We start from the raw sequence: 27,008 nt of genomic DNA on the forward strand, positions 1-27,008 counted from the left end.
CCGATTTATATCAGCCATAACTTGCGCGCCGGGACCCGAAACGAGGCATTTATGGAAAATATGCGAAAACCGCAACCGCATCGCTAGACTCTGTGTCTCCGAAAATCGAACAGCCTCGGAATCTATGTAACAGATGGTTTAGAATAGCGACGCAAAGCGACCGGATATTTTTCGACAGAATTTAGTCTAGACGGATGAACATTCATAGGGCGAATACAACCATCGACTAACCATATTTTCTCTTCTTTTTTTTTTTTTTAACTCGCTTGTTTCTCCTCTTTTTTATTCTTCATTTTTACCCATCAATGTACAACGCGCAATGGTCTTAAAAAACGAGACACGAGAGAAAGAGAACCACACACGGGTATCGGTCGATTCGGCAAGAAGGGAGCAAATGTCTGGCAATTGGAAGCGATTTTTATTCGACTATTCCTCCTCGATTTCGCAGGTGAAGTGTACCGCGGTATCTGTGCCAAAAGCGGACTCGGTGGTATGGAGCTTCGCCGGTCGCGAGCTCAATTTCTCGTCGAACAATACGCCGTTCCATGTGCAGGAGGAATACACCGGCGAGAGAGTCGTCAGCACTGTCACGCTGCTCGATCCCATATCCACGTACTTCGGGGATTACAACTGCACGGTCACGAATAGCTTCGGCACGGATTCCGTCATAATCAAGCTGACGGCACACAGTAAGTTCATATCCATTATAAACGACCTACCTTTCTCTTTCTCTCTTTTTTCTTCATTTCTTACTCTTTCTCTTTCTCTCTTACTCGCTCTCTGCATTCTTTCCTCTCGCGATTTCATGCTTTTCTTCCATGTATGCGCGACGCGTCCTCGAAAAACTGCTACGTTTTCGGTCCATAAAAAACGCTCCAAGCGTTCCAGGGACAAGACGAGAAATATATCAATGGAAAAAGATCGAAACTCGTTCGACGACGGAGTCACGCGTTTCGAACGCTTCGAGATCGCCACGGAATTCTAACCAACCGCATTTCCAAATCCGTCAAATCGCGACCGTTCGTCCTACGATGAAATAAAAACGTCGGTGACGGAGTATCGAGTGAAACCACAGAGTGTGTGTACGGTCGGTGATTTTGCATTTTTGTGAAACACACGTCGGTATCTGATACGTTCGATCGTAGCAGTGACAAGATGAACCGGCGATTCGTTGGCCAGTCAGACAGGCTGTAGTAAAATACGAGTCGAAGTTTTTTATTTGAACATGTCCGATGGAAACAAAAATAACGAAAACAAATGGCACTCTAAGTCTCAATTTTTGCCGCGATCCTTGTTCATCGTAACTTTCGATCGAACCTAGCCAATTTTTTTTCCCGATAATTCCGACCGATCTTTTACAGATCCGTCCGTTCGACAGCACGGCGCTCGTTCTACTAATTCAGCCGGTTGATTCTGTAAATTTTCATCGATACACGCTCCGGACCACGTCATAAATTCCACGGGATTCAATTAACCGACGCGCGTTCCGCGTGCACTTTGCAAAAATTTAATCCGCATCGTTAAGCAGTCGCGCGCACTCGCGTCCGACAATTTTATACCAGAGTGAACTCGTCGTCGGGCGCAAACACCGATCGTCGCACAATTTTAAGAGGAAAATTGAAGAGGAAGTGAAAATATAAAAAGGAAAGAGATGAGAACGATATTGTTTCACTCGTTGAGCCAAACAGCCGAGATTTTAACCATTCGTGACGCTTAGCGTTGATTCCAGTCGATTGGCAACTGATTCTCATCATCGGTGGATTGGTCGTCTGCGTGATCCTGATTGGCGTGATCATTATACTCATTCTACAGTGCCGCGACCGCATCAAACAGCCACGACCGAGGACGGCCCAGACTCAAGAGACTGATATGCGTGAGTGAAATATCATGTTCGAACGAATTATAACGTCATTAGTCACGTCCGTTTCCCATTGCTTTTATCGTTTTTCGTGACTCGAGATTTCATCATTTTCACCCAGTCGCGGGACTGCTTCGAATTCTTCCTGTCTATGAACGAGACACCAACGTTATCGTTCGGCATCTATCGTTAACGATACGGAAAAACGTATACGTATAACCGTGGATGAATGATAGCTCATTGAATGCAAACGAGTCTGATAAGTAGCGAGCTGGTATTCAAACGTACTTGGGTGGAGTCAACGCGCGATATCTAGTGGTCCTTCAGTAGCTTTCTAAAGCGTTTGTTTATGCTTGATCCAGCTTAATTTTTTCTTCCAGCGATTATACGCTTTATAGTTTCGTAACAGAGTTAGCCGATATATTTTTCTACTTAATACATCCAAGTACTTATTTTCTCGATCGTAATCAACATCGACTCCATTTACAGACCGTTTCGTATTTTAATCCTCGATAAATACTCGATACAATGGACAGTCACGCAGGATATAACTCTCGTCTGGAATCTTATTTTTCCCTATGCTGATCTTTTCGAATTTCTTTCGCCGACAGAGGAAACAGATTCGAACGCGGATAGATATCGAGAAAGTGACAGAAGCAGCAACCTGTCGGACGTTAAAGCGGATATACGGGCGGGATCGAGTGTCAGCAACGCGGAGAGCGTGACAGCGCTTGACAGCGAGGGCGAAGGAAGCACGAGAGGTGTGAACGCTTTGGCGCTGGCCGGCCCTGTACCCAATCCCCTGGGTTATCGTTACAGCGCCGATTACACGGAACCTTCGTTCCCACCGAAGAATAACGTAAGTATAATACAACCAATGCCATACTCGTTCGAACTACCAGTATTCACGTCCGAAAATTTCTCTGCTCGCAATCTCGCGTTTTGCACGAGGAGGATGCCAAGAACCGGAGCCAGGGCGTAATCTAGTTTATTTCACGAAGAAACAGCGAGCTTCTAGAGTGCATATTAAAGCGTAGAATCTCTCCCCTGGGCATGCACTCACGCGAACCGTGTAGATTTAATTTGCAGTTTTTAAGAATTTCCCCACCGAATCCTAATACCCTTTCCAAGCTTTGCTGCGTGGAATATTTGGAATTCGACCACGTCTCAGATCTCCCTTTTACTATGATAATCTGTACCGATCCTAATTTCTGTACACACTGAACGAATTATAATGTCGAGACCTAGAAATGTTCCTGGGTCGCGAAACCTGTGCCAACGTCGACCGTGCACGAACGTCTTACGGGTCGATGCCACGACCTTACGTCGCGAGCGTCGAGAAAATTAATTTTATATTCGGCACGGCCGGCACGTTCCGTCTTTCGTGTTTTCATAAAGCAACAAGAACAAACTTTCTGTATATGGTAATTACCAAGTGTTTTTGATCGTTAGGTATATTCACCCCGTGCTGGAACGAACGGTTTGTAAGAATTACTGGGAAATCATGATATTTGTCGCTAATATTTGCCCTTTTGTTTCGTTTGTTGCAGGACGGTAGTAACAATAATGGTTACGTACCGTACGTAGATTATACCCGCGACTATATGCCACCCACGACGCAAGGAGTGGGTGCATCACGGGAATCCTTAAGCAGGATACCGTCTGGCGGCATACTAGCCTCAAAGAAGATCGGTCTGAGTTCTGCGAATTTGGGCTCCTCCACTCCGCAAACCACCCCAGCGATCGACCCACGTTTCTCTGCAACGTATGGAAACCCCTACCTCAGGTAAAGTTCTCAGGGACTTGGCTGCCGCCTCTGCCATGCCGGGACGGTATCAATGGAACTCGCGCCCCCTGTGTCATCAAGCCCGCAATCTAGTTCGACGCTCTGGATAATAGAGGAAGCTTTGACCCACTGTAATTGTGTTTTGGCGCAGTAATCCTACAGAGGCGCGCACGAATTGCACCGAAGACGATGAAATTATAGTCGACGGTAGTTTGGAACGCGATATTCCATGAATCGACGGCGGATGAAAGGAAATCGTTGAAAAGAATAGAGTTCGTAGAGGGATGATCTAACGTGTCGTGTAAGGATGCGGCAGGGTAATAGAAGATGATACGGCCGCTATTTCGAGAACTTGACGTTGGGACAGCGTACGCGTTAACGTTATAATATTTACGACGTATTGATTACCGGATTTGCCGCGCCGCGTGTGCAATCGTTTCCGGGGATTAATTATATTCCACGTAAATTATGAATCGTCTGTCTTGAATATTTATAACGTCGATTCGAACAGATCCCAGTCACGTTTAATATTAATCGAACAAATCCGCGCTTCGTCGTTCGATCAAACAATTCCCGAACGACCCGTACACGCTATAATCGCGATATTCTATACGATAATATAGATCACGCAAGAAATTGTTCTGATCGTCTTTTTCCTCTGCCAAACAATAGAATGTCAGCCGCGGAGCAACTGAGACACGCGCCACACACGGCTGTGCCGGGAGTAACGCCAGCACCACCGCCCTACACGCAAGCAATGAGAATGAATAGCTTGAATACCTTGAACGGTGCTGGACCGCAGGTTAGTACAATGGCAGTGAATGTGTGTCAAATTCCGAGGCACAGTTACGACATCTCAGGTACATTCCTACGCTCACCTGAACTAGTTCGACTTTAGATCTTGTTCGAGATAGTTGTGCAACCAATTGATTCTAATCGCGCCGATTAAATCAATCTTATTTTTAATGTTACACCGCCCACTCTTATTCAGTGCTATGTGTATTAAGTGCGTTCACTGCAAAGTCCTTATCGATCCAAACGTTACAATTCCTAATTTTCTGTAACTTTTTGATGATCTTGCAGGCACCACTTTCGGCACACTACATCACGGGCGGCCCAAACGGTGGAGTGGCGACGGTAAAGCGCACCTCGGCGGTAGGGACGTTAGCGACGCACGTATGAGGCCAGGGGGTCTATCCGAACTAGAACCGTCGACGTTCGGACCTAACTAGTACCGCCTTCGAGAACCGTGAAGCCATCGAATGGACTCGACAGTCGAATACGCTCAGGTCGCATGAAAAGTTTCTCGCGGAAAATTTAGAGGAGAACTACCCTCATCAGAGCCACGATAGCGTCGAATTCGAAGATCGTGATATCGTTCGACGAGCTTCCACGATCGCACGCGTGCCAGAAGTCGAACGATTGCTCGGAGAAACGAAGTCGAAGGACGAGACGAGGAAATTTCGATTGAAGGGACGAGCGCAACGAATGGCTGAAAACGGCGAAGCATTGAAATATATCGAGATAGTGTTACGACAATTACGAAGGGCCAGCCGTGATCATCGACAACTCGTGGAGCAGCGTCATCGGACCGTGCAACCGTTTCCTGCGTCTTCGACGATCGACGAATACCGTTTGGATAAGTCGAACGTACAAAGTTTGACGATTCCACGCGGGCAAAGCGAAGAGAACCGGATTGTTCGTGACATCTCTCGGGACACGATCGAAAGGTTACAAGAAGTTGGAACGAGCGAAGAACCGCAAGAGCTTACCGAGTATCCCGGCGTGGATGTTACGAAGAAACTGTTGGCAAAGAAGAAGACATACGCGAGAGGCATTTACCTACTGGAAACGATGCCCAGGAGGATCCACGAGAGGATGAGCGTGACGGGCCGACAGGGTCTACGATACGTTCCTGCTTACGAAGGAATTGACACTACGATTATTCAGTGAATGCGCTACGGAGCTGGTGAAACAACGGGCAAACGTGAACGCTTAAAACTGCTTGAGAACATAGAGTCTGGCAAAAAACAACTCTCGTCAAACTTGTAAGCTATTCGACCGGTATGGGAAGATCGTGAAGGATGCGAGGAAAGTTGTAAAGTTTGTTGGCCGACTTCGAGAAACGGCAGAAACAAGAATCGAATTAATGGCGAACAACTGTGGTAACGACAATGACCGATCGAGCTTGTCGAGAAGAATTGATTAGCCTTGACTACGCGTGGTACTCTATTTAAGAAGACTGAATCGAGGGATAAGAAGGTTCCTTCATCGACTCGGGAACACAGTGTATTTTTCTCTATCGTCTAATAGAAATAAGATAGTCGACTTTGTACATCGAAGAGACTGGACTAGGATAAACGGGGTTATCGTAAATGTCAAAGAAATACGTGGCTCGACGTGGTTCGATAGAAATCAATTAAAAAAAGGAAAAAACAAAAGAAGAAGAAGATGAAAGGGAATGATCATCGAAAATGGGTAGTTGGTGGATTAGCGAGAAACGAAGGACGGTGGTTAGGTTCGTAAATCGAAGGAGCTCTTCGGAACGAGAACAGACCACTCGGTATCGACAATCTTTTATTCGCATACTTATAGATCTCGATAAGTATTTAATGTTCATTCGAAACGTAACGAAAAAAAAAAAAGAAGAAACGAGAATCGAATTTCATCGCGGATCATTGTGGTCGTAGTAGCAGTCTCCTAAACGAGGGAAAACGCCACGAGGTGAACAAGAAAATAATGAACATCGAATAATTGTGCTTCGTACGGATAATTCGCGTTTTGAACATGTGATACGTAGACGGATGTCCAGGTAAGAGTGACGTGTTGAATACGAAGAAATCGTTGGATCGCGTCGTCAACACGAACAGGCATAACGTCTCGGCTGCTACTTCGACGTCACGCTGTGTCGCGCTGCCTTTTTTTATTTGTAGGTAAAAATATTAGGTCTCGCGCAGTATTCGCAAGTAAGCGCACTAGACGAGAAAAAAAGGACACTTCGAACGGATCGTGCTGCTTGTCTGACAAGATTGATCGCGATCTCGTGTCTCCTTCCGGCCTGAGGATTTTCAATCGTGAAAATACGCGCGTTTGGAAAGCGATCGAAGCGTTCCACGGGCCGATCTTTGTAAGATAGATAGCTAAAATGATTAGATATATACATATATAAATATATCACCTGTTGTCAATACGAACATAGGGCCTATAGTTTGGTGGCGCTACAAAAGCAAAGCTGTATCGGAATAAGCTCGTTTGTGGATGGTGAACAGCTTCGTGTAAATAATATTATAACGATATTAATTAATAGACGATCAAGCAGAGGAAACAACGTGTTAAATGTAAATGGTCGTGTATCTCGTTTCGGGAGAAAAAATGGAGCGCGACTTAAAAAGGAAAAAGAGAAGAGAAACTGGCCGAAAATTCTTCGTTCGATTACAATCGTTCTTAAGTTATCTTCGTTCTTGTCTAAAATGTTTTCTGGTTCGTTTGCAATGCCTGTAGCTCGTCGAACGAGGATCCAGACTTATTAAGACTTCTCCTCGGCGATGATCTACGGTCTCGAGATACAGAATCCTCAAGTTCAAAGAAAAACACGGTAAAAAACGAAACAAACAGATACATCGCTCATTGACGTCGCGATGCTATGCAGCGAGCATAATACCATTGATTACGATAACGAAACAGGGTAGCCTATCAATTACTAAAACGATTTCGAAAGAAAAAGGCTGCACGCTACGGATTGGCCCCATACTCGCGTGGTGCGTCGGTAATTAACAGAATTAAAAAAAAAAAAAAGAAAGGAAAAGGAGAAAAGGAAATGTAGAGCTCGAGCAAACGTGTCGGTGACGACGATGGGATTCGAATGAACGATGACGGTGATCGTGGCGCATTCAGAGCTAAAAAAAAAGCGAATGGATATACATTTGTATTGTGGAGAAAATATCTTTATATTCAAACGTATGTAACATAATTTCTGTACATAACTGGAATTATTGCTCACCGTATCTCGTAAGATTTAGTTAGTTTTGTAACTGTGAAAAAGAATGAAAAGATAAAACACTATGTGCATATCTGATACTATGCGGACAGTTTCGCGACGGACAGTTCCCCTCGAAAGTTTTCGACCCTGTCGTCGTAGATCGAAAAAGAGAAAGAAAATCAGTATTCGTAATATAAATACTTCCTTACTATCGAGAACTCATTCTCGATCCCACGATCGACCGCGATCGTGCGCAGTCCGTCGTCACGAAACGATCAGTTCCTCTGTTCGCACTCGAATCGTTTCGTCGAGAAGAACACGGTCAGATCGGAACGAAATTACACAGTGTAGTATTATCGTACTCGTAAGTATCTTTCCTCTCGTAATTCGATCGTCGTGTTCTTCTTGTCGCGAAATCGACCAGCCTCGTCGACGGAGTCTCCCATTTCCGGGCCATGGAACTGTCCACCGGAAGTCCAGATTATTGTACATCAATCATTCTGTACAATATTCATCCTGATGTTACTGTTAACTATTTAAAAGAATGAGAGCGTACGTGGGTGAGTGTTAACGAGTGTAAAAGCAAGAAAGGCGAGAATGTCTGTGAGAGAAAGAGAAAGAATTTTGAACTTTTCACATTCAAAGCGCGCAAACGAAATACTGTGCGCATGCGCGTGTGCCAGAAGGCCCGGGCGCCGTTTCGCGGCACGCGCGCTTGCGCGTACGATCGCACACACGTCACGTGTAAATGTATAAATGCTTGGTGAAATTCCGGAATGTACAGGTTCAGCGGGGTGAAGAAAGAAACAAAAGACATAAAAAACGTACACGGTGGAAACACGTTCGATCCGTGGAAACGAATCCGCGTACATTTAGAGACGGCACGAGGCCATACCAGAAAGAGGAAAAGAGAGAGATCTATACATACAGACACATGATTTCTATTATAAAAATGTAGGTTATAACGAAGTATACTGCGGGAAGTAATTACAATCAATGTACTGGATGGTCCAGGGCAATGTTAAAATTAGAAAAGTTTATGTCGTTTGAATCTTAGGAGTTTGCGCCTTCTTGCCGCAGGGCCATCCTATACGTATTAATTGGTTATCTGTCAATTATTAATTAAATTATATCGATTTCTTCGCCTTTAGTCAAAGAAAGGAACGAGAGCCATCGCGAAGTTTCCTCCTCGAGCGTGGCCGTGCGATTTCACCATGCGAACTGCATGCACTCGAGATATCGCGCGCGAATCTCTTCCTGCGAAGCTTCTGTTCGCTTATTCCGGTTTAAGGAAGTTCGCGGGTAAGAGCATGATCGATAACTTCGAATAGTTTATTTTTCTATAGTGCAATCATTTCGTTTCGTGCAATTCCCGACGTCGTTGTTTTCATTGAAAGGTTTATTCTCGCGACGCGCAAACTCGCGCCTCTCGAAAGAATTTCGAAACGTTCGCCGCATCTCGATGAGGAAACTTCGCGCTCGGCTCGGTCACGCTGTGTGTTATAAAGCGCGATATTGTTAGGCAATTTATGACGAGTCCTGTGACGAACGGTTATGCGTTCTCTAAGTATGCGCGAAAATGGAAAAAATGTCAAAGAGAATGAGTAGAGAAAGGGATGAAGAAAGGGAAAATATTGCCTAATAGGGTGAACGAGGGAAGTTTTTTCAAATTTGTTGATACATTTCATACTTTACGATTAGGGATTATGGCCTATTACTAACTATTTCGCAAACCTTATCCGGCGATCCGATCGTTTTTACTATTTCACGCGACAGAGTTAAACGAATGGCGATTTAATCAGGATTCCCGATTTTGAGGCGTGAACGAGAGGAAACACAAGAACGAAAAAGGCAACGTTTTGATTCGATGAGATGTGCCATACCGTTCGTTGTGTAAATAACTCCTTGACGCTCTCGGGTTTAAGAACAAGAACACTTGAACGAACAAAGAAAAAAAAATACAAAAAAGTACTGTCAACCTCCAAACGAGATATGTGAATTACCGTGCAAAGAGCTCGATATCGGGTAGCATATATTTTAAAAACGATCGAGTCGCCCGTCCACGCATTTGTGAAATGGAAAGTGACTTTTTAGAAAATGAACACTTTTTCGCGTGCTATCCATAAAAGCTACGTTAAACACGTTGCATCGATTACTGAGTATAAAGAAAAAAAAAAAAAATGCTATTTCGAATTCGACTGAGCGACATATAGGAGATACGATATATATCCCCATATTTTTCTCGATGTTAAAGCTTTTTTCTCAGAAAGCGTTACGCGGCGTGTAATGCTGCCTGCGAAAAGGAATTCAAGCGAATCGTTGCGAATCTTTAAAAATTAATCGGCGTATCGTTTGTATAATATAGCGGTGAGGATCCGATCGGCAGCGATCGTTATCGTACGAGTATCGTAAGGGCGGTAGGAAAGAAGAAAAAAGAAGGATGATCGTTCTGAAGCGACGCGAGCACTTCTGATTCAGACCGATCATCCGTTCGATCGAAGACTTGCACTTTGAATTCTCGACGAATCGACGTTTCTTTTGTTTATTGTGTACGATAATCTTCTTGATCGTGTCGTTTGTATGAAATCGAAAGGAGAGTATCGCTAAGTTATCATCCGACAAATCCATTAGGTTTTTACAGAAAGAAACTTTTCAACGTACACCGTGTGTAGTAATCTCGACCAATAATTTTTGATACGAACGCGCCAGGAATTTATTCGACTTTTGGTACGTCTCGAACGACAACGCTTGGGAACAACTTAACGAAAACGCACTCTTATCACACTCGTCCCCTGTATGAAAAATCATCTCGTGAAACAATCTCTTCCAGTCAACGTTTCGGTCTACGCGCATCAAAAAACAAACACACCCTCGAACATCGATCCACTTTTACAAATACGATAGACTGTTTTACCGGTACACTAAACAAACGAACAAAACGGGAAAGAAAAGACTGTAAACGACTGCTCGTTGAAACTGCATCGAACGTTAGCGATGCATGATAAATTCGCGTACGAAGAGGTCGGTGCACAAGTCGCGTGACTCGGTTTGGATCAATCTCTCATATAAAATGAGAAAAAGAGAGAGAGAGAAAAAGAACACGACAGAATAGCTCGTGGTAATAATTAGGAACGTTCGCGATATCTATCGAAAGATCATGTTACGACAAACACGTTATTACCATTATTTTTCTGTCGTCCGTTACTTTTTTGCTTTTCCCTCCTCCAGTTTTCAAACGGTAGGCTGGCCTTCCTCGGCCTCTGCTAATAATGTCTGAATCATATTCGTTCGAATCGAATTTTCCTTATACATACAATTAAACCACGCACAATAGAATTTCAATTACGTTACGGAGATGCAACGAAGTTCTTGTAACGTTAGACAATTGGCTCGACAAAGAAACTCGACAAAAATTTCGAACATCTCGTAGGAAAATAGGTTCCGAGGCGAAGGCTCGCCTAATGCGCGGCCATAATGGTTAATTACGGTAATAATGCGTGTGCTAATTGCGGGGAACGTTCGGCGAACTAACGATGGAAAAAGAAACGACACTAGGAAACGGTAACGATGTGTAACACACGAGGTGTAACGCGAGGAGTCGCGTGGCGCAAATGCCACACCGAGGCGAAAAGTAAATTAACCGAACGAAGGGTAACTCGATCTAAAAGAAATACACCGAAACTCGAAGGAAACTCTCGTAACGCGATTAAATGCAAGAACTTTTGTTGCAAACCCGTTACATCCCTGACGCTATCGCGCATCGAATTGGCAAACTTCGCAAGCCGAAACCTGCGCCACGAATGAAGTTCGCCGAAATACTATTCCGCTGACTATCCATCCCCCGACTCCTCCCTCCGTATTTGATAACAAGTTATTATCGATCCGTTTACTTACGCGCGTTTAGCGTAACTCGGCATAGCCACCCAACCGCAACCTTTTTTTAACTCGATCGATTTTTCGAACAAACCGACCGTTTCGATTGAAAGTGAACTGATATTTAATTGTTAAAGAACAGAGGGGAAAACGAAATTATATATATATAATTATATACCTACGCAACATCGCGTACACACACGCCTTGCAGCCGATACTCGGTACGTTGATATTTCATCAGCGAATCGGTCAATATCGATGATCCTTTGACGAAACGAACAGAAGTGCACCAAGTGGACTATAGGATAATTCGAACGAAAGGAGGGTGAATAATAAACATGTGTAAATATTTCGAACACTAGAGATTTGACTATGAACAGCGAATCATACTTTTTAGTGTACATTACTTTGTATCATAATAGCCTAACAAAACAATTTAGCTAGACACTTTTTTGAGATCTCCTTATAAAAAACGAAGGGAAGGAAGAAGAGAGTCGCTGTTTCTGGGGATTTTGTTTGACGATCGATCATCGATCTTACTATCGCGCTGCCTGACAGTGAATTGAATCGCCGCGAACGCGATATGAAAATCAACGACCGGCCATCGTGAATTTCGTAGCTTCGTATTTCGCGATCAAGCGCTCTTTTGTGACAACAGGATACGTCATACGCGGATCTACAATGCACAAACGAATTGTTATCGCCACTTTGACGATTGAACGCATCCCTCCCTACGTTCTAACGGAAACCAGGTCGATTTGTCAGAAACGATACACATTTTTCATCCGCATCGGAAACAAAGATACATATATATATATATATATATAAAATATGAAAAATATATGCTTCGAAAATCATGAAACTTTGATCCGCATTGGTTCGATCGCAATTCGATCCAAAATTCCTCGCACGTACATACCTGTAACGCAAAGATTGGGCGCGAAAACGAAACCCACGGGAAAAGACAAAGCATTGTTCGCACAAGATCTTCCGTTAGCGAGAAAAAATTTTTAGTAAAAACAGGGAGAGAAAGAGAGAGAGAGAGAGAGAGAGCGCATTTTAGAGTGAAAGGGAGCGAGAGAGTTAAATGAAGATTTTCTTTTCTTGAGAATCGAGGAACGTACCGCGAAAAAACTACCGAGTCTTACTCTTCGATATCGACAGTGTGCCAATGAAAAAAACTTTTTATTCCGAGTTTAGCTAACGTCTGTCGCATTTTCTCATTCCCCTTCGATCACTTCGCGAAACATACACACACGCGCGCGCGCGCACCATATAACCTTAAGGACATGTAAGTACAAAGGAACAAAGAAAAGAAAATAAGAAGAAGCTTAGAAATTTTCAATGTTTTCCGCGTCGCGACAGTCGATAGGTATTAACGCGTGCCCTTACCACTAGTGTACACCTGGCCGATAAAACTGACATTGAAACTTTCATCATTTCCGTTCAGCCCACTCGCTTCCCCTCACTGCCATAAGTACACTCACCCTTTGATCGAACTTCGTGTTTTCTTTTATTTTCATTTTTGTCTCTTCTAATTTCTTTTTCCTTGCCCGGAGGACTAAATTTTACGAGACGGGACACGTTTCTTTTCTTTCTTGCAACGCGAATAAAAGAAAAGAAACGACAAGACCAAAGAAATGTTTATTTTAATGTTGTGTATATTAATTGAGTTTATGACGTATAAATTTGATGATGCATTTATTCATGCGTTACACCGAGTGCTTTAATTATTCTTTCTCCTCTTTTTTTAATTATTATTGTTAACATAAGTATATATTCATATATATATATTGAAGTATGTTTTTTTTTAGATAAGTATCCATCGTCTATTATCGTAATCATCGTGATCGATCGACGCAAGAAATTTCGTACTTGTAAGGTGTACATTTTTGTTTACGCGACTTATCATCCATCATTATAACACAACAACGATTTTTATTATTATTATAATTATTTATAGTTAATTGATTTACATACTAATTATTAAGCAGCCAGTGCCGTTTATTTTATACTTCTCGTAGAGTGTAATGTGTATCACTGCTGTTATCATATTTTATTAAATCTTTGCCATATAACAGCCCTCGTAGTCTCACGTTTTCACCCTTCATTCCATGCAAGACGATCCCATTTCTTGTCTGCAATCGCAACTCTCCTCCCAATACCAATACCTTTTTCACCAAGCCCTCTTCGAATCTCCGTGCACCACAGCCACGACAAAGTCTATCTCTGGAACACGTATTCGTGGACTTTTTACGTTTTATCGTATTTGCTTTAATTTTTTAGCAAAGGACTAACCGAAGGCAAGAAGAGAAAAGAGTATGAGGAATAAAAAAAGAAAAGGGAGGAAATAGATACAACGATAATATCGAAGAAATGAAAGTCTTTCGATGCGTGGAAAAGCAAGAAGGAACGAATGGTCCGGATGCGCTTAAAAGTTGCATCGTTCCATTGTAAAAATACGCGCGCGTTAACCGCCGAGTACGTGCAATATCGAGTGATTTCACGTTTCTCTACGCACGTCTTAAAGCCGCATACATCGAGACATATTGTTGCTTTGCGACCTTGTAAATGCACTTGAGCACGCATATCCTCTAACGAGCGCCGTCTTTCGTACTCTTTTACTCCCCTCGTGCAGAAATAAGAGTGAGCGACGCTCGGGCTTTATTCGCCAATCCTCTGGGTATAATAAGGAGTATTTCGCGTCACGCAAACCCGGGGTGTTCTCTTCGTTTTCCTTATTCTCTCAGAGATGTAACTTATTCTTCTGTCTAGAATGATGACAATTGATTTATCGATATAGCGTAAAACTTTAAAACCGAAGTACGTAACTTCTGGACCTTGCAGCCGGTACACGAAATTTACACCGACTATTTAGAGATTCATGCGTTTGTTCGAGAATCGCTGCAAGGTTTGGAATTATCACTTCTTCTGTTAACTTCCTTGTATTATCGGTGATTTGTGTCCTAGCCGGTGAGACCGACTTCGGGCAGAAATCAACTGTCTGTTCACGTCAAGGGAAATAAAATAGATTATTTCACATAGCACACAGTTCAATAAACTGTAAACGAAAGCAATGAAAGAAAATAATGCTATTTTTATATGTTGCATCGTCTGCCGTGATGACCTATAGTTATACGAACTATACTTGAGTTACTTTTTTCATTTATGATTCATGTATCCATAGGGTCATTTCGTGTCGCACTTCGGATAATTTCTCTTTACGTTCGAAGTTTGTCTCTCAACGTGATCGTAAATATATCGCGTTCGACTATTTACTAAAGAAATGCTATTTCTTTCAGTCTGAATCGTGATTTGATCGATGATATTTTGTTATATTTTGTGTAAATGAAATAATTAGTATCGTTTGAATGATGTCGTTAGAAATTGTGAGAAGCATTCTCGTATAATTTGATGAGCAATATCCCCATAATATTAAATATCATCACATTAGCAGCTTAGAAATAAACGACAGAAATATTTCTAAAAATGATCCAAAGGATGCTCTTGCTCACAATTGATCTAGATTACTACATTAAGATTTACTATTATTGTATTATTATTACTATATCTACATTCCTTTTAAGAATCTACCACTATTACTTTACGAAACCATCTGTAAATAAGTATTTTGTATTCCTGCAAGAATAAAATTACGAATCATTAACCACGTATCTAATATTCCTACTACTGTCACTAAACTCGTGATAGTTTCGGGTAGGGATTTGGAGATTTTTTGACTTCAATTTTATTCTCTTTTATTTTTATTTTCATTTCACGTTGCACGGATAACATATATTTTTATTTCTAATCATATTTAACTTCGATAATAATAATGTCTTTTTTTTAAATTTCTAATTAGTACTTATAGTACACGATAATGTCGTTCAAAATTTTAACATTGACAACGAAAAAAGATAAACTAGCAATCCAGATATACGTAAAAGTATTCAACCCTTGAAATTCCAATAAATAAGCAGCCAATAACCAAAGGCTTTGGCTGAGAATCCAAACAAGACACAAATATAGTGATCTACGTAAGGTTAATCCAAAGCGCGGGAGACACAATGGTAAAAGAGACAAATACCAAAAAAAGTATTGTGATGTTAGTACTGGATTATACGTCACCATTACCATGGCTTGTGTGAACATTGCAAATGGCAGGAGAGACTTGCTTGAATATTTATATGACAATAATAGTAGTAGTATCAGTTGTGGCAAGAAAGTAAACATTTTTTTAATTACGTTAGGTAGCTGATTAGCAGATAAATATTGCATGTAAAAATAAACAGAAAAGTTATGTTTGGGATCTTTGCGTATGATATGATAGATGAGACTTTCATAAAGAAATTTATAACCATAGAAATAATAATTTATAGCTGTCAACAAAATTATTAATGATACGCAACTAAGTACCAGTTTTAACTGATTTTTGGTTGGTATGACATAACTTTTATCGCGAAGAGAAAGATACATAGGCATACTAAACACTATAGGGTATAATCTAAAATGAATTGACAAAGCATGAAATAAACCTGCTAGAATGAACTTATCTTGCAGATACAAATACAAAGTTAGCATAATTAAAAGGACTGTCATAGTGTCTGCATTCCCTCTGGTTGAAATTATAATTGTAAAAGGATTATAAAGCCATGTAAAGGCACACATATGTTGTAATTTTTCATTACAATTTTGTAGAGCCACAATTTTTTTTATTAAAATTGTTACCAAAATATCAATAAAGGAAAATAAGATTTTCCCAAAATTTTCAGTCATGAAAATATTAGGTGTTAGAATAAATGCTAACAATGGTGTATAGCGATATGTGTCTCGTTCAAACGGCGATGATCCTTCTACCATGTGTCTCGCAGCATCGGTAAATACCTTATAATCTACGTCAGTATATGGAACATTAAATGTTTTATCATGAAAATTTGAGTAAAAAACTAAAGTTATTCTGAAAATAAAGGCTAATACACAGTGTGCCTTAAATGACAAAAATTCACTCATTTTTAAGAATTTAAATATTCTTCTTAAATAAAAAATTCTTTATAACAAATAAAGTTTTACTTATTTATAGTTTTGTATTATTTTTTGCAGCAGCTCTCATTAGGCACGTCTTAAATTCCTTAAACTCACTTTCACAGTCGCCTTTTTGCAAATTAGACTTTGCTAATACACATGCAGCATACTTAGCTCCAGATTCATGGCATTGCGCAATGACAATTGGGTACTTTCTAAATCGTTCTTTTGCTTTTTTCACGGCTTCCATCTTCAACTATGTATTATTATTTACCACATATTAATATCTATTATATGTGTATTTGCTATTTATTCATACATTACTTGTGTTAAAATACAAACATATTTATGTCTACTTGTTTTTTGGAATTTGCGGTGTTTGTGTCCATTGATACAATGTCGATGAAATAATAGTCAGTGCTATTGCTCCGCATATTCTAATAGACATTAATCTTTTGTTGTTTTCCAAGCGTACAATTTTGAATTTCTTATCCATAATGAATTTTATTTCTGAGCTTTTCTCTGCAACAAAACGAAATTACAGTAAATTAGTAAAAATTTTCAATAATGAAATGATTATACATGACAAAATTATTTGTACATACGTAATCGACTGTATTATGTTCGTATGGTTTGGAGGTATCTATACCATCACAGACTAACGAAATAGCAGAATGTTTTATACAACACTGTCTTAATTCCTCTATAACGTACTCACACCGTGATGGTTGATAGACGTTGTCTAAAATTGAATAACTAATCAGCACATGCATAATCTTAAATGCAATCATAAAAATTAGAAATAGAAAATTTTACAACCTAAAGCAAAATTACATTTACGATACAAACCTTGTAAACACTGCTGTAATTTACATGCAAACTTTTTACATGGATCAGCAGTCGTCATGCGAACAAATCAAATATCTTTTTAGATATGCAAACATTTAACAACGTACATCTTATATAATCTGAAGTTGCAACTGGATCGATCGTACTAGTATCACAAAGCTAGTGCAAATAAAGGATATTTCAAAACTAAATTTATTGGTTATAAAATGCATAAATATAACTATTTAATTAAAAACTCAGGAAATACTAATGATGGCGTATTAAATTTCACCTTCCGTGTGTTAGACTTCAAACAGAATGAACAAAAATGATCTGAATAACCCAACGTCACGCGTAACAAAATCTTGATAGCAGGTAGATGGCACTCTAAACGTACTTTATCATAGCAGCCGATAAACGAACTTTAATGTACACATATACATAGTCATTAACGAATGTGTTAGGTTAAATTATAAAAATCTTTTGCTAATATCAACAGAAATATAACAATGTTGGGAAAAATTAAAACAAAACAGGAGAAAGGAGGTAAATAACAGAGTATCGATTATTCTAAGGTCATTTCAATATTGAATGCATTTTATTAAATATTTGTAACATCTCTCATAGGTTATATTTTTATTTATTAATATTATATATAAGTCCAGAAACGTCAGATTGTACAGGAAATAAGTCTTATAAAATAGCTTTTTAAACAACATTGAAATTTATTTACATTTTATTTTCATCTTGCCATTTATTAAATAATTCTGTTAAATAATTTTTTAAATTATTCAGAAACAATATTACTTTCATATAAAGTAAACTTACTCTCTGGTACTAAATCTTCTTTTTTTCAGAGATTATTGCATATAGCGAATCAGCTGTTGTAAATAATGCTGCTGTGGTAGAATACTGTAGGATATCAATGGCAGCATTATCAGGAGGCACAGCTGGTTTATTAGGATTAACTGGATTATATGGTTTTGGTTTCTACATTTTTGCTGTATTTGGATTATGGGTAAGAATAATTTTTAAAAATATTATTATCTTGTAATAAACACTAAATAAAAAATGCTTTTTGTAGGCAATGTTATTGTTAAAAGCTGGAGGTCAATGGAAAAAATATTTTATAAGTAGACGAAATCTTTTAACTAGTGGATTTTTTGGGGGCCTTTTTGTATCCTTTATAAATAGCCTTATTAAAGGAAGAAATTGAAATATTAAATACCCATTAAAACGGGCAAGTATTTTCCTTATTACGACTTATTACAATCATATAACAGACATATGTACTGTTTTGGACGTATCCTTTTATAAGCAATTGAATATTCTTATTCAAATACAAGAATAAATGACATATTTACGTAACTCATCGCTATGCGATGTTTTGTATATTTTCCTTAGTATATTATTAGATTTTTATATGGTATGGTACATGTATACTGATTAAAAGGATGTTTAGATTTAAGGGTTTATATTTTTTAACTAAATATGTCGTTAACTAATTAAATATATCACTAATAATTGCCAGTTGCTGGTCAGAGTAATAATATTGTTGATAAAGCACTATGTGATTTATTGTATATGTATGTACATAGAACACTTTCGAAAATACATTTATTCCGTCTGTTCCACCTGCTTGAATTCGTTCATTATTGTAATATTCCTAATGTGTATAATAATTATAAATGCAGTTAATCTGTATTTATTCTTCTGTTTCTATAATATACATATAATAAATAACATGGTATATGAACAATGTTAACAAAGCGTTGTAAAATCCCAAGGATGAATTATCTAATACGATAACAATCTATTGAACACAGTTTTTCAAAACATGATTAGAATAAAATTCTTTATTCGATTATTAAAATGAATAAATGATAACACATACATAATCTCATAACAAGTTAAACATTTCAGTTCGTACATAAAAGCTACGTTTAATCCTCTGTACAATACAATTTTCAATTAATTTTCATCAGTACTTAATATATTGCAGCATACCGCAAGAAAGCAGTTCACAATGATATTATTTTGTACTTAACATGCTCACATTTTTATTACACTCTGTATAACAATATTTTTTTTAATAGTCTTAAAACCTTTGTAACTTATCAACAATTTTTATTTGATCAAAAATCCAAAACTTTGTTGGCAGTGAGAAAATAAAGTTTCATTTCTACCAATTCCATTCGATACCATGGTGATAATTCCTTGGTCGTGCGAGTGAGCAGAGTTTTCTTTTATGTTACCGTACAAGGAGCTAAAGAGAGTGTTCGAAGGAAGATCAGTATTCTTGCAAATCAAATTTTTGTTTCGGAACTTTCCTCAGGAGCAGGTACGCTCTCGCGTTGACAACTCTCTGAAATGTCCTCAAGAGGTGTCCCCATTTCAAGACCCTCTAATTTCCTTTCTTGATCCATTTTCTCCAGTTCATGTTTACTCAAATGATAAACTATTCCAGCTCCATACCCGTCACCCAAAACGTTGATCGAGGTCCTGATACGATCCCTTCGAATAATAAGATATGTTATTGAATCGGTTTTCTGTCGCCTGACGTATATGAATATAAATAATGGACTTACAACATCCAATCAACTGCAAATAATAGAGAAATATCGTTCGTCGGTAAACCTAAAGCTGTGAGCACTAATAACATCGTAATTAAAGCTGCGCTGGGAATACTTGCTGCTCCTATACTGGCCAAGGTTGCTGTGAGACTGTATAGGCGAAGGAGAATCATAAGTAAGTAATAGATCTGGGCATATTTCTATCACATCGATCATACAAACCTGACTGTTATAACTTCACCTACTCCTAACGAGATTCCATTCATTTGGGCGATGAAAATCGCAGCAACCGCTTCATAAAGAGCCGTTCCATCCATGTTCACCGTAGCCCCGACTGAGACTACGAATCGCGTTACACGTGGATCGATTTTATTATTTTCTTCGAGGCATCGGAAAGTTACAGGTAAAGTTGCAGCGCTAAAGGCATTAAAAAATATATCGTACAGTTTACATAAGCTTATTTACAAAAAAAAGAAAGAAGTTATCATCAGGTACCTTGATGCCGTTCCCAAAGCTGTAATCCAAGCTTGCATCATACCCTTGAAGAACACGGCAGGATTCTGTCGAGTTATAAACCAAAATATCGCTGGCATAGTGATTATAGCATGAATCAATAAGCCCACGATGACCGTCACCATGTACAGGCCCAACATCTGAGCAGTTGCCGTCAAATTGTTGATCGACATTATCTTACCAGCTATCAAACACATGATTCCGAACGGAGAGAACCTGCATAATATTAATACTCGAATCTTCTAGATTTTTCTTTATGTCAAATCACAAATCAGATAAGCAGCAAAGCAATCGTAGCAGGCTGGAAATTAAGTCGTATCTCGATCGCTCACCACATCACAATAATGCTGACGAACTTCATGATTATTTCGTTCAGAACCACGAAGAAGTCGACCATCAATTTTCCTCGAGGTCCGATTTGTCCAGCGAGAAGGCCGAACGTAATACAGAACACTATCATTCCCATCACGTTCGTTCCATCCTTGTATATTAATGTTGGCTGGAGAACTTGACTGATTTCATTTGTTCCTATGGCAATCACTTCCGTCGTCACGTAAGTGGTCTGCACCTGCTGGAAGCACGCCTGCACCAAATTTTCCGGCACCATGTTTCTAAAAATGGTATTCATCGATGACGATTTATACGATCTGTATCATGTATATCACATACCTAACTATGTCGAGAATTGCGTCTAACGTAGACATTTTTGCGATATCCGCCTTAGGCGCGGTTATGGTGGTTTTGATTCTAGGATCACCGGGGTGGATCATAAGCACCATTGCGATGCCAACTATGGCCGCAAGGATGGTCGTTACGGTGTAATATATCAATGCTCTATATCCCATTCTTCCCGAACCCCTAGGGTCTAATTGCGCCATTCCTACAAAAAGGGATAACTTAGAGAGAGACTAGCTGAATGCAATGATTTATTGGATGTTGTATAATCACCGGAGATAAGCGACGAAACAATGAGTGGCAGAATGAACATCTTCAACAGTCGCATAAGGAGTTCTCCAGGGAAGCTGAGAAGAGTAATGGTTTGCGGCGAAGGACTGGCTAATCGACCAAGAAATCCAAGAACAAGACCTACCAATACTCCAATGATCGTAAGAACCAAGAGCGTGTTCTCTCCAAACCAATCCACTACCTATATTTATGTTCAAATAGAATTCGAATGAAATATAAAAGAAATGTTGAAAGAAGAAAAACATATGAATACAACTAACTAGTTGTAATCTGTCAAGCGGTGTCTTCTTATCGGGGCAAATCTTTTCTTCTTCCACGGTCGTTATTTTCTCGATCTCATCGGAACATGACCTAGAAATTGTTCTAGGTAAAAAATCAAACTGCAAAGAAGGTAGCAGTTCGCATATCTTACGTTTGTGCTTCTTTAACTTCCGAAGTGCCTCTGAGGACCGCGACGGCTCCAGATATACGTTTTCCAAGAGACATTTTGGTCAATTTGGTAATATATCACTTTTAAGACTTCTTGAATACTCTTCCTCTGTATACGAGGAAGATTACGGAGAACTCGTACTCGTTCATCCCGCGGCTTTCACCGCTCTGGCGTCTATGTCTGTACAAACCAAAGAGATCGTCATTGTATAAATTCCCTTTAACGACTAAAGAACTACACGTTCTCTTGTGCGTATATAACACAGAGTCCTTGTGGCTCGCTTATCAATCGATCAAAGTTAAAAAGCGAATATTAAAAAGCATAATGGAAGACCGACACTGTGCTAAAACGTAGAAAAGTAGATTTCCCATAAGAGGTCACACCTGAATCCTTAGTAGCAGATGCACAGTTTCAGAACCACTGCACCAATGCGATGAAATCGTATAACGAGCTAAATGGCATCCGTAACCGTGGATCTTGGCAGGTCTTTTACGCGCAATGGACTACCGAGTGACTACCGTATGATCGAATACCCGGGACCTGGCTGGGTATCGCGTCGTTACGATCTGCCATCACGCAGATAATATGCCCCATCCAGGAAGCTGATTAGAGCTCGTGAGGGGTCAGAGGGTGAACATCGTAAGAGTGAAGGGAGACAGATCAGAGAGTAACAGAGATAGTCGGCTACAGGAAGAGGGCACTCATCAGAACAGGTCGCACGGCACTGAATAAGCAGAAGGGAGAAAAATGTGTACCACGCGCGTCTGTTTCGCAGAAATAGACCCGTCTCTATTGGATCTACGGCATCGGCTAAATTGTTCTAAATGGAGAACTTGAACAGTTCATCCCTTGACGCACAACCCCCTACGAAGTGATTAAAATGTATTACAATGTTGCATTACCTCTTATGAAACGTTCCGACATTTACTATTGTAGTTACACGATCTGTTTCAACGTTTTCTCTTTCTTATATGTAAGATGCATTTGATATAAAATAGCAGCTCTTTGAAAGACGTCGTTGCGTCTTAACAGGTTAATACGTTCTAAGTACAAAAGTACATTCGAGAGAAAAGCGTGGTTGTGGGCGTAAACGCTATGTACCACATATACATGCCACTTGCAAGACTCGTTAATTTTATCGAATTAAAGGCAACATCGTAAATCGTGTCATAATGCTAGACTGAAAAGTAAATTACGATCATATCTACGAAAATGGACGCCGCGTCTCAGTTTCCCTTGCTTGATGTTATTCTAACGGGAAATTCGAATCTGTGTTGCCCTGGTTAATTCATGGAATCATGGAAAGTTCATTAACAGTCGTATGCATCGTTATATTATTGCGCGATTCTATTTATACGTAAACCACATATATCCGTATTGAAATGCAACATGAAATTCGAAATTAATTGGAATCTGATGTATTTCACTGCGATTACTAAATTCGAATTGGAACGTTTATAGCGAATTATTTTGAAAGCATGTAGGATATGGGCCAATTTATAGGGCCCCTTTGTATATCCGTTGTAAGGTAACCCAATTTCTCTTGCAATGATGGCTATGAGTGACTATATACAGACTAATAGTTCATAACACTAGCAGTTCATAGAGCAGATGTACAATACAAGAGTAAGTTATCTGTCACCTCGAGGGACTGTTTAATATTTTGCTACACATGCGTAACAAGAAATCGTGAATATAAAAAAATGTGTATTTCGTAGAAGTGAACTTCGCCGTTGAAGATAGTGTTATAAAAAAATTGATAAATATGAATGTCGAAGGCGCTTCAAGGTCAGTCGTATCCATCATTCAAAATTTGTATTCTGATAAAATTGCATATTAATGTGCAATACGTTGCTATGCAAGTCTTAACATATGCAAAATTCATTTACCCGATGCAAATGATTTCTAAAAATTGAGAAGTGCAACATGTACTAGATTTCTCAATATCAATTCACGTAGATAACATCGAAATCCATTTTAACAGATATATTTCCCAGATGGGATGGGAGAACATAGCCCTTAAAATACGAAGCATTTCGAACCGAGTCACTCTCAGATGTTCTGTTCGACCAAGCAAGTTACGCTTGTGCCGCGAGTCTTTTCATTTTATCGTGCCAATATTTTCATCATAGTGAAAACATGTTCAGTGAAATTATAACGAAAATATTCATATCATTAACGGTGTTTAATATAGTTTATGCGTATCAAGGAAATTCTTGGTGGAAGGTTGATAATTCGCAAAGACAAGGGTAATACTTGCATAATTGTATATATATATATATTTTTAAATTTAAATTAGCAGTAAATGTTTATGAAACTAGTTTCATATTTCCAATTTCTGTAGACCTAACGTATGCGCCGTAGAAGTAAACGATGACATAAGCTATGCTTATTACACTGAAAGCAAACAGTGGAATCCTCGAAAAATTTGTGGCAAGCCTACGTAAGTATAATTATACTTTTTAGATATAATGCATATTTGAATACCTCAGTGCTTTCATTCGCTTCGCAGATTCGTAAGATACGAATGCTGCGCAGGATATTATAGAGTTCCTGGGTATCTTGGATGCACAGGAGGTAATAGATGCAATTACGTATTATCGAGTCTTATATTCGTCTCCAAACTCAATTATATTTCTATTATCCCTTTCAGTAAAACCATTAATAAATCTCATAGAAACAACGCGACGAGTGGGTGCTATGAAATTTGCAAAATTAATCGAAAGTTCGTCCTTCGCGGAAGAATTGATCGGTGGACCACCCTTAACATTATTCGTACCATCCGACGATGCTTTTGATGTATGTTTAACGAAAATATGCGATGTGTAATCATCTAATATATCATTTTCCTTTTCAGCACTACTTAAAAGTAAAAGGTATTCACCAAGAATACGACGGTAACAGATATGTAAATTTAATCGCGAATCATATAATAGACAGACGCGTATTATCAAATCAATGGCAAGCAAATCTTTTAATTCCATCGCGATTACAAGGAAACGTTTTAAGAATCAACAAATTTTCCAGTGGAGTAAGTAACATGTTGAATCGTACAAGCTTATATATGCACAATTGTTCAATAAACGCTTCCATCTTCACAGATGGAAACAGTGAATTGCCATCGAATTATTCGCAAGGATCAAGTTGCCACTAATGGAGTTGTGCATGTTATCGACGGAGTTTTGGATCTTGCTTTGGCACAAAATTCAGACATAATTGAGCTCGCTTCTAGGGACGGTAGATTCGAAATATTTACAAAAGCCCTTAAAAATAGCGAGTTAGGAAATAGAATTAGATTCAGTGAAATACCCTGTACTATTTTTGCACCCACGGATCAAGCTTTTCATCATATTCCTAAAAGACAATTGACCGATATGTTGGAAAACCCGACAGCATTAAATGGTAATTGAATTATGCCGAATATATTTATGTAAGTTTTCTCTTCTGTATAATATATTGTTTCGTTTAGCATTAATTGCTCATCATATCGTAACGCATCCTGTATGCGTGCCAAATATAATTTCGGAATATCATGCAAGCACGATGCAACGACAAGAACTAAAATTAAATTGCGGTCCGTATGGACCCATCGTAGACAATGTAAATATAAGAAATGAAATGTATCATGGAAAAAATGGATTACTTTACGTTGTTGATCGTGTGTTACTTCCGGATCGAGGTAAATAATTCTTACTTGAATGGCATTTAAGAAGATCTTCTAAGAATCTTTCATAATGAATATAACATATTGCAGCTAAAACTATCTTGGATGTGATCAAGGAGGAAGGATTATTTAAATTTTTAGAAATAATTAAAACAGCTGAATTGGAAGAAAGTTTGAGACATTTGAAACACTTCACAATGTTTGCTCCCTCTGAGACAGCAATGTATTGTATGTATATTCGATCTTGACAAAACTAGACAAACGTATTTTGTTTCTTAATATAAGATGCTCTTTTATAGCTCTATCAAATCAGAAACTTGTAGAATTGCAAAGAAATCAAAAGAGTGCTCGGAACTTTGTTCTTAATCATATAGTTAGGGGAACGTATTTCACCGATGAAATTAGTAGCAATCAAGTGAGTTAAGTGCAAAATTGAATATTTCATATTCCTCAATAACTTTTAAAGATTATAATCCATTATAGATCGCTAGAACGCTTGAAATAGGAGTTCCATTACGCTTCCAAGTTTATCGTGGTAATTTTGGAATAGAGAACGCATTAATTATGAAAGCTGATAGAGAATGCAGCAATGGCGTTTTACACGTTATAAGTCACATTTTACATCCTGCAGAAGAATCTTTAGATTATATTTTGAGAAAAGAAGGCAATTTCAGGTAACTCGTTTCCTCTATATGAAAATTCCAAGACTCTGAGAAATATAAATGGAAAATTGTTACAGTATTTGGTTAGACGCTATGGAAAGAATTAAAGGCATTCAACCACAAATGTATGACCAATTTAAGCGCGCGAATTCTTCGTGTACATATTTCGTTCCTTCGGATAAAGCATTTAAACAGCTAGGAAATGCCAAACTTCAAAAATTATTGGAAGACAGGAACTATCTAACAAAGGTAATACTATTTTTATGAACAAATTGATTGATTCAATTATAAAGGTTTTTTGTTGTTCACTTTCAGACACTACAAAATCATATTGTGGATAATATGTTACTTGCTGAAAGCTTCATGCCAGATTTACAGTATACCGTCAGAACTAAAGGAAACCCGATAAATATTATGAGAAAAAATAACAGGATTTTGGTAAGGACATAGTTTTTTAGTGATTTAATAAAAATAATAAAATGAGCGCCTTACAAAATATAATTTTTCATTACAGGTAAATGATGCCACTCTTGTAAAGAGCGACATTTTGAATAAAGCTGGAGTTGCACACGAGATAAACTCTGTATTACTACCTGATCAGTGTCCTAATGGTCACAGAAGAATACACGATGGACCATTTGTAAGAAAAGCTTGTCATTAAGATAAATAATTAAAACTATCTATATTACTAACTCACGTCACTTATAATTACGATACTATATGTCTACCTACATATGTGTATGTATATAAAGTTCACAAAGTATGTAGTAAGTTATTCATGCACTTATGTACTGAATTATGTATTCGTTTGGAACAATATATATTGAAATTAAAATGATTTCTCGACTATTTAA

General features: G+C 38.8%; 7 protein-coding genes across 11 annotated transcripts in view; 3 read left to right on the forward strand and 4 right to left on the reverse strand.

The window, feature by feature from the left end:
• The window catches only part of LOC122574406 (irregular chiasm C-roughest protein-like), a 157,597-nt gene extending 142,434 nt beyond the window's left edge, over nt 1–15,163 (forward strand). For 2 of the 3 annotated variants that reach the window (XM_043741981.1, XM_043741999.1), the window contains exons 8-13: nt 449–689; nt 1,718–1,873; nt 2,470–2,717; nt 3,409–3,644; nt 4,317–4,446; nt 4,728–15,163. In XM_043741981.1, the coding sequence (XP_043597916.1) occupies nt 449–689; nt 1,718–1,873; nt 2,470–2,717; nt 3,409–3,644; nt 4,317–4,446; nt 4,728–4,826 (1,110 nt within the window). In that variant the 3' untranslated portion in view covers nt 4,827–15,163. The remainder of the gene's footprint in view (nt 1–448; nt 690–1,717; nt 1,874–2,469; nt 2,718–3,408; nt 3,645–4,316; nt 4,447–4,727) is intronic. The other variant, XM_043741990.1, reaches the window with a different exon arrangement.
• A 74-nt stretch (nt 15,164–15,237) lies between these two features.
• Nucleotides 15,238–16,506, reverse strand: LOC122574443 (GPI mannosyltransferase 1). The gene has a single exon (XM_043742066.1). It carries the CDS (start codon nt 16,504–16,506, stop codon nt 15,355–15,357), a length of 1,152 nt encoding a protein of 383 aa, XP_043598001.1. The 3' UTR covers nt 15,238–15,354.
• LOC122574479 lies at nt 16,506–17,003 on the reverse strand. The gene is made up of 2 exons (XM_043742137.1): nt 16,861–17,003; nt 16,506–16,774 (listed from the first exon to the last, which is right to left on the reverse strand). The coding sequence occupies exon 2, from the start codon at nt 16,766–16,768 to the stop codon at nt 16,571–16,573; it is 198 nt and encodes a 65-aa protein (XP_043598072.1). The 5' UTR covers nt 16,769–16,774; nt 16,861–17,003; the 3' UTR covers nt 16,506–16,570.
• On the reverse strand, nt 16,799–17,751 carry LOC122574471 (cx9C motif-containing protein 4). Its single transcript, XM_043742126.1, has 4 exons — nt 17,639–17,751; nt 17,368–17,526; nt 17,124–17,260; nt 16,799–17,040 (listed from the first exon to the last, which is right to left on the reverse strand). Exons 2-4 carry the CDS (start codon nt 17,423–17,425, stop codon nt 17,023–17,025), a joined length of 213 nt encoding a protein of 70 aa, XP_043598061.1. The 5' UTR covers nt 17,426–17,526; nt 17,639–17,751; the 3' UTR covers nt 16,799–17,022.
• On the forward strand, nt 17,721–18,984 carry LOC122574464 (ER membrane protein complex subunit 6). Its single transcript, XM_043742112.1, has 5 exons — nt 17,721–17,892; nt 18,204–18,364; nt 18,431–18,523; nt 18,630–18,649; nt 18,762–18,984. The coding sequence occupies exons 1-5, from the start codon at nt 17,856–17,858 to the stop codon at nt 18,790–18,792; spliced, it is 342 nt and encodes a 113-aa protein (XP_043598047.1). The 5' UTR covers nt 17,721–17,855; the 3' UTR covers nt 18,793–18,984.
• Nucleotides 18,985–19,172: 188 nt separating this feature from the next.
• LOC122574422 (excitatory amino acid transporter-like) lies at nt 19,173–22,453 on the reverse strand. Its single transcript, XM_043742029.1, has 10 exons — nt 22,212–22,453; nt 21,811–22,008; nt 21,659–21,749; nt 21,381–21,579; nt 21,102–21,312; nt 20,765–21,043; nt 20,415–20,648; nt 20,142–20,336; nt 19,935–20,069; nt 19,173–19,860 (listed from the first exon to the last, which is right to left on the reverse strand). The coding sequence occupies exons 2-10, from the start codon at nt 21,882–21,884 to the stop codon at nt 19,653–19,655; spliced, it is 1,626 nt and encodes a 541-aa protein (XP_043597964.1). The 5' UTR covers nt 21,885–22,008; nt 22,212–22,453; the 3' UTR covers nt 19,173–19,652.
• A 970-nt stretch (nt 22,454–23,423) lies between these two features.
• Nucleotides 23,424–26,992, forward strand: LOC122574416 (periostin-like). 3 transcript variants are annotated; one of them, XM_043742004.1, is made up of 14 exons: nt 23,426–23,616; nt 23,813–24,077; nt 24,173–24,271; nt 24,341–24,405; nt 24,482–24,627; nt 24,686–24,859; nt 24,930–25,230; nt 25,298–25,507; nt 25,583–25,720; nt 25,792–25,907; nt 25,976–26,166; nt 26,232–26,403; nt 26,470–26,592; nt 26,669–26,992. In XM_043742004.1, exons 2-14 carry the CDS (start codon nt 23,968–23,970, stop codon nt 26,813–26,815), a joined length of 1,992 nt encoding a protein of 663 aa, XP_043597939.1. In that variant the 5' UTR covers nt 23,426–23,616; nt 23,813–23,967; the 3' UTR covers nt 26,816–26,992. The 3 variants fall into 3 exon arrangements, 2 of the variants coding, with proteins under 2 accessions (XP_043597947.1, XP_043597939.1); XR_006319055.1 differs by having other exon boundaries at nt 23,424–24,077; nt 26,448–26,592; nt 26,669–26,810; XM_043742012.1 differs by lacking the exon at nt 23,813–24,077 and having other exon boundaries at nt 23,425–23,616.
• The last annotated feature ends 16 nt before the right edge of the window (nt 26,993–27,008 follow it).

Source organism: Bombus pyrosoma, linkage group LG2 (assembly GCF_014825855.1).
Source record: "Bombus pyrosoma isolate SC7728 linkage group LG2, ASM1482585v1, whole genome shotgun sequence".
Taxonomy (NCBI): domain Eukaryota; kingdom Metazoa; phylum Arthropoda; class Insecta; order Hymenoptera; family Apidae; genus Bombus; species Bombus pyrosoma.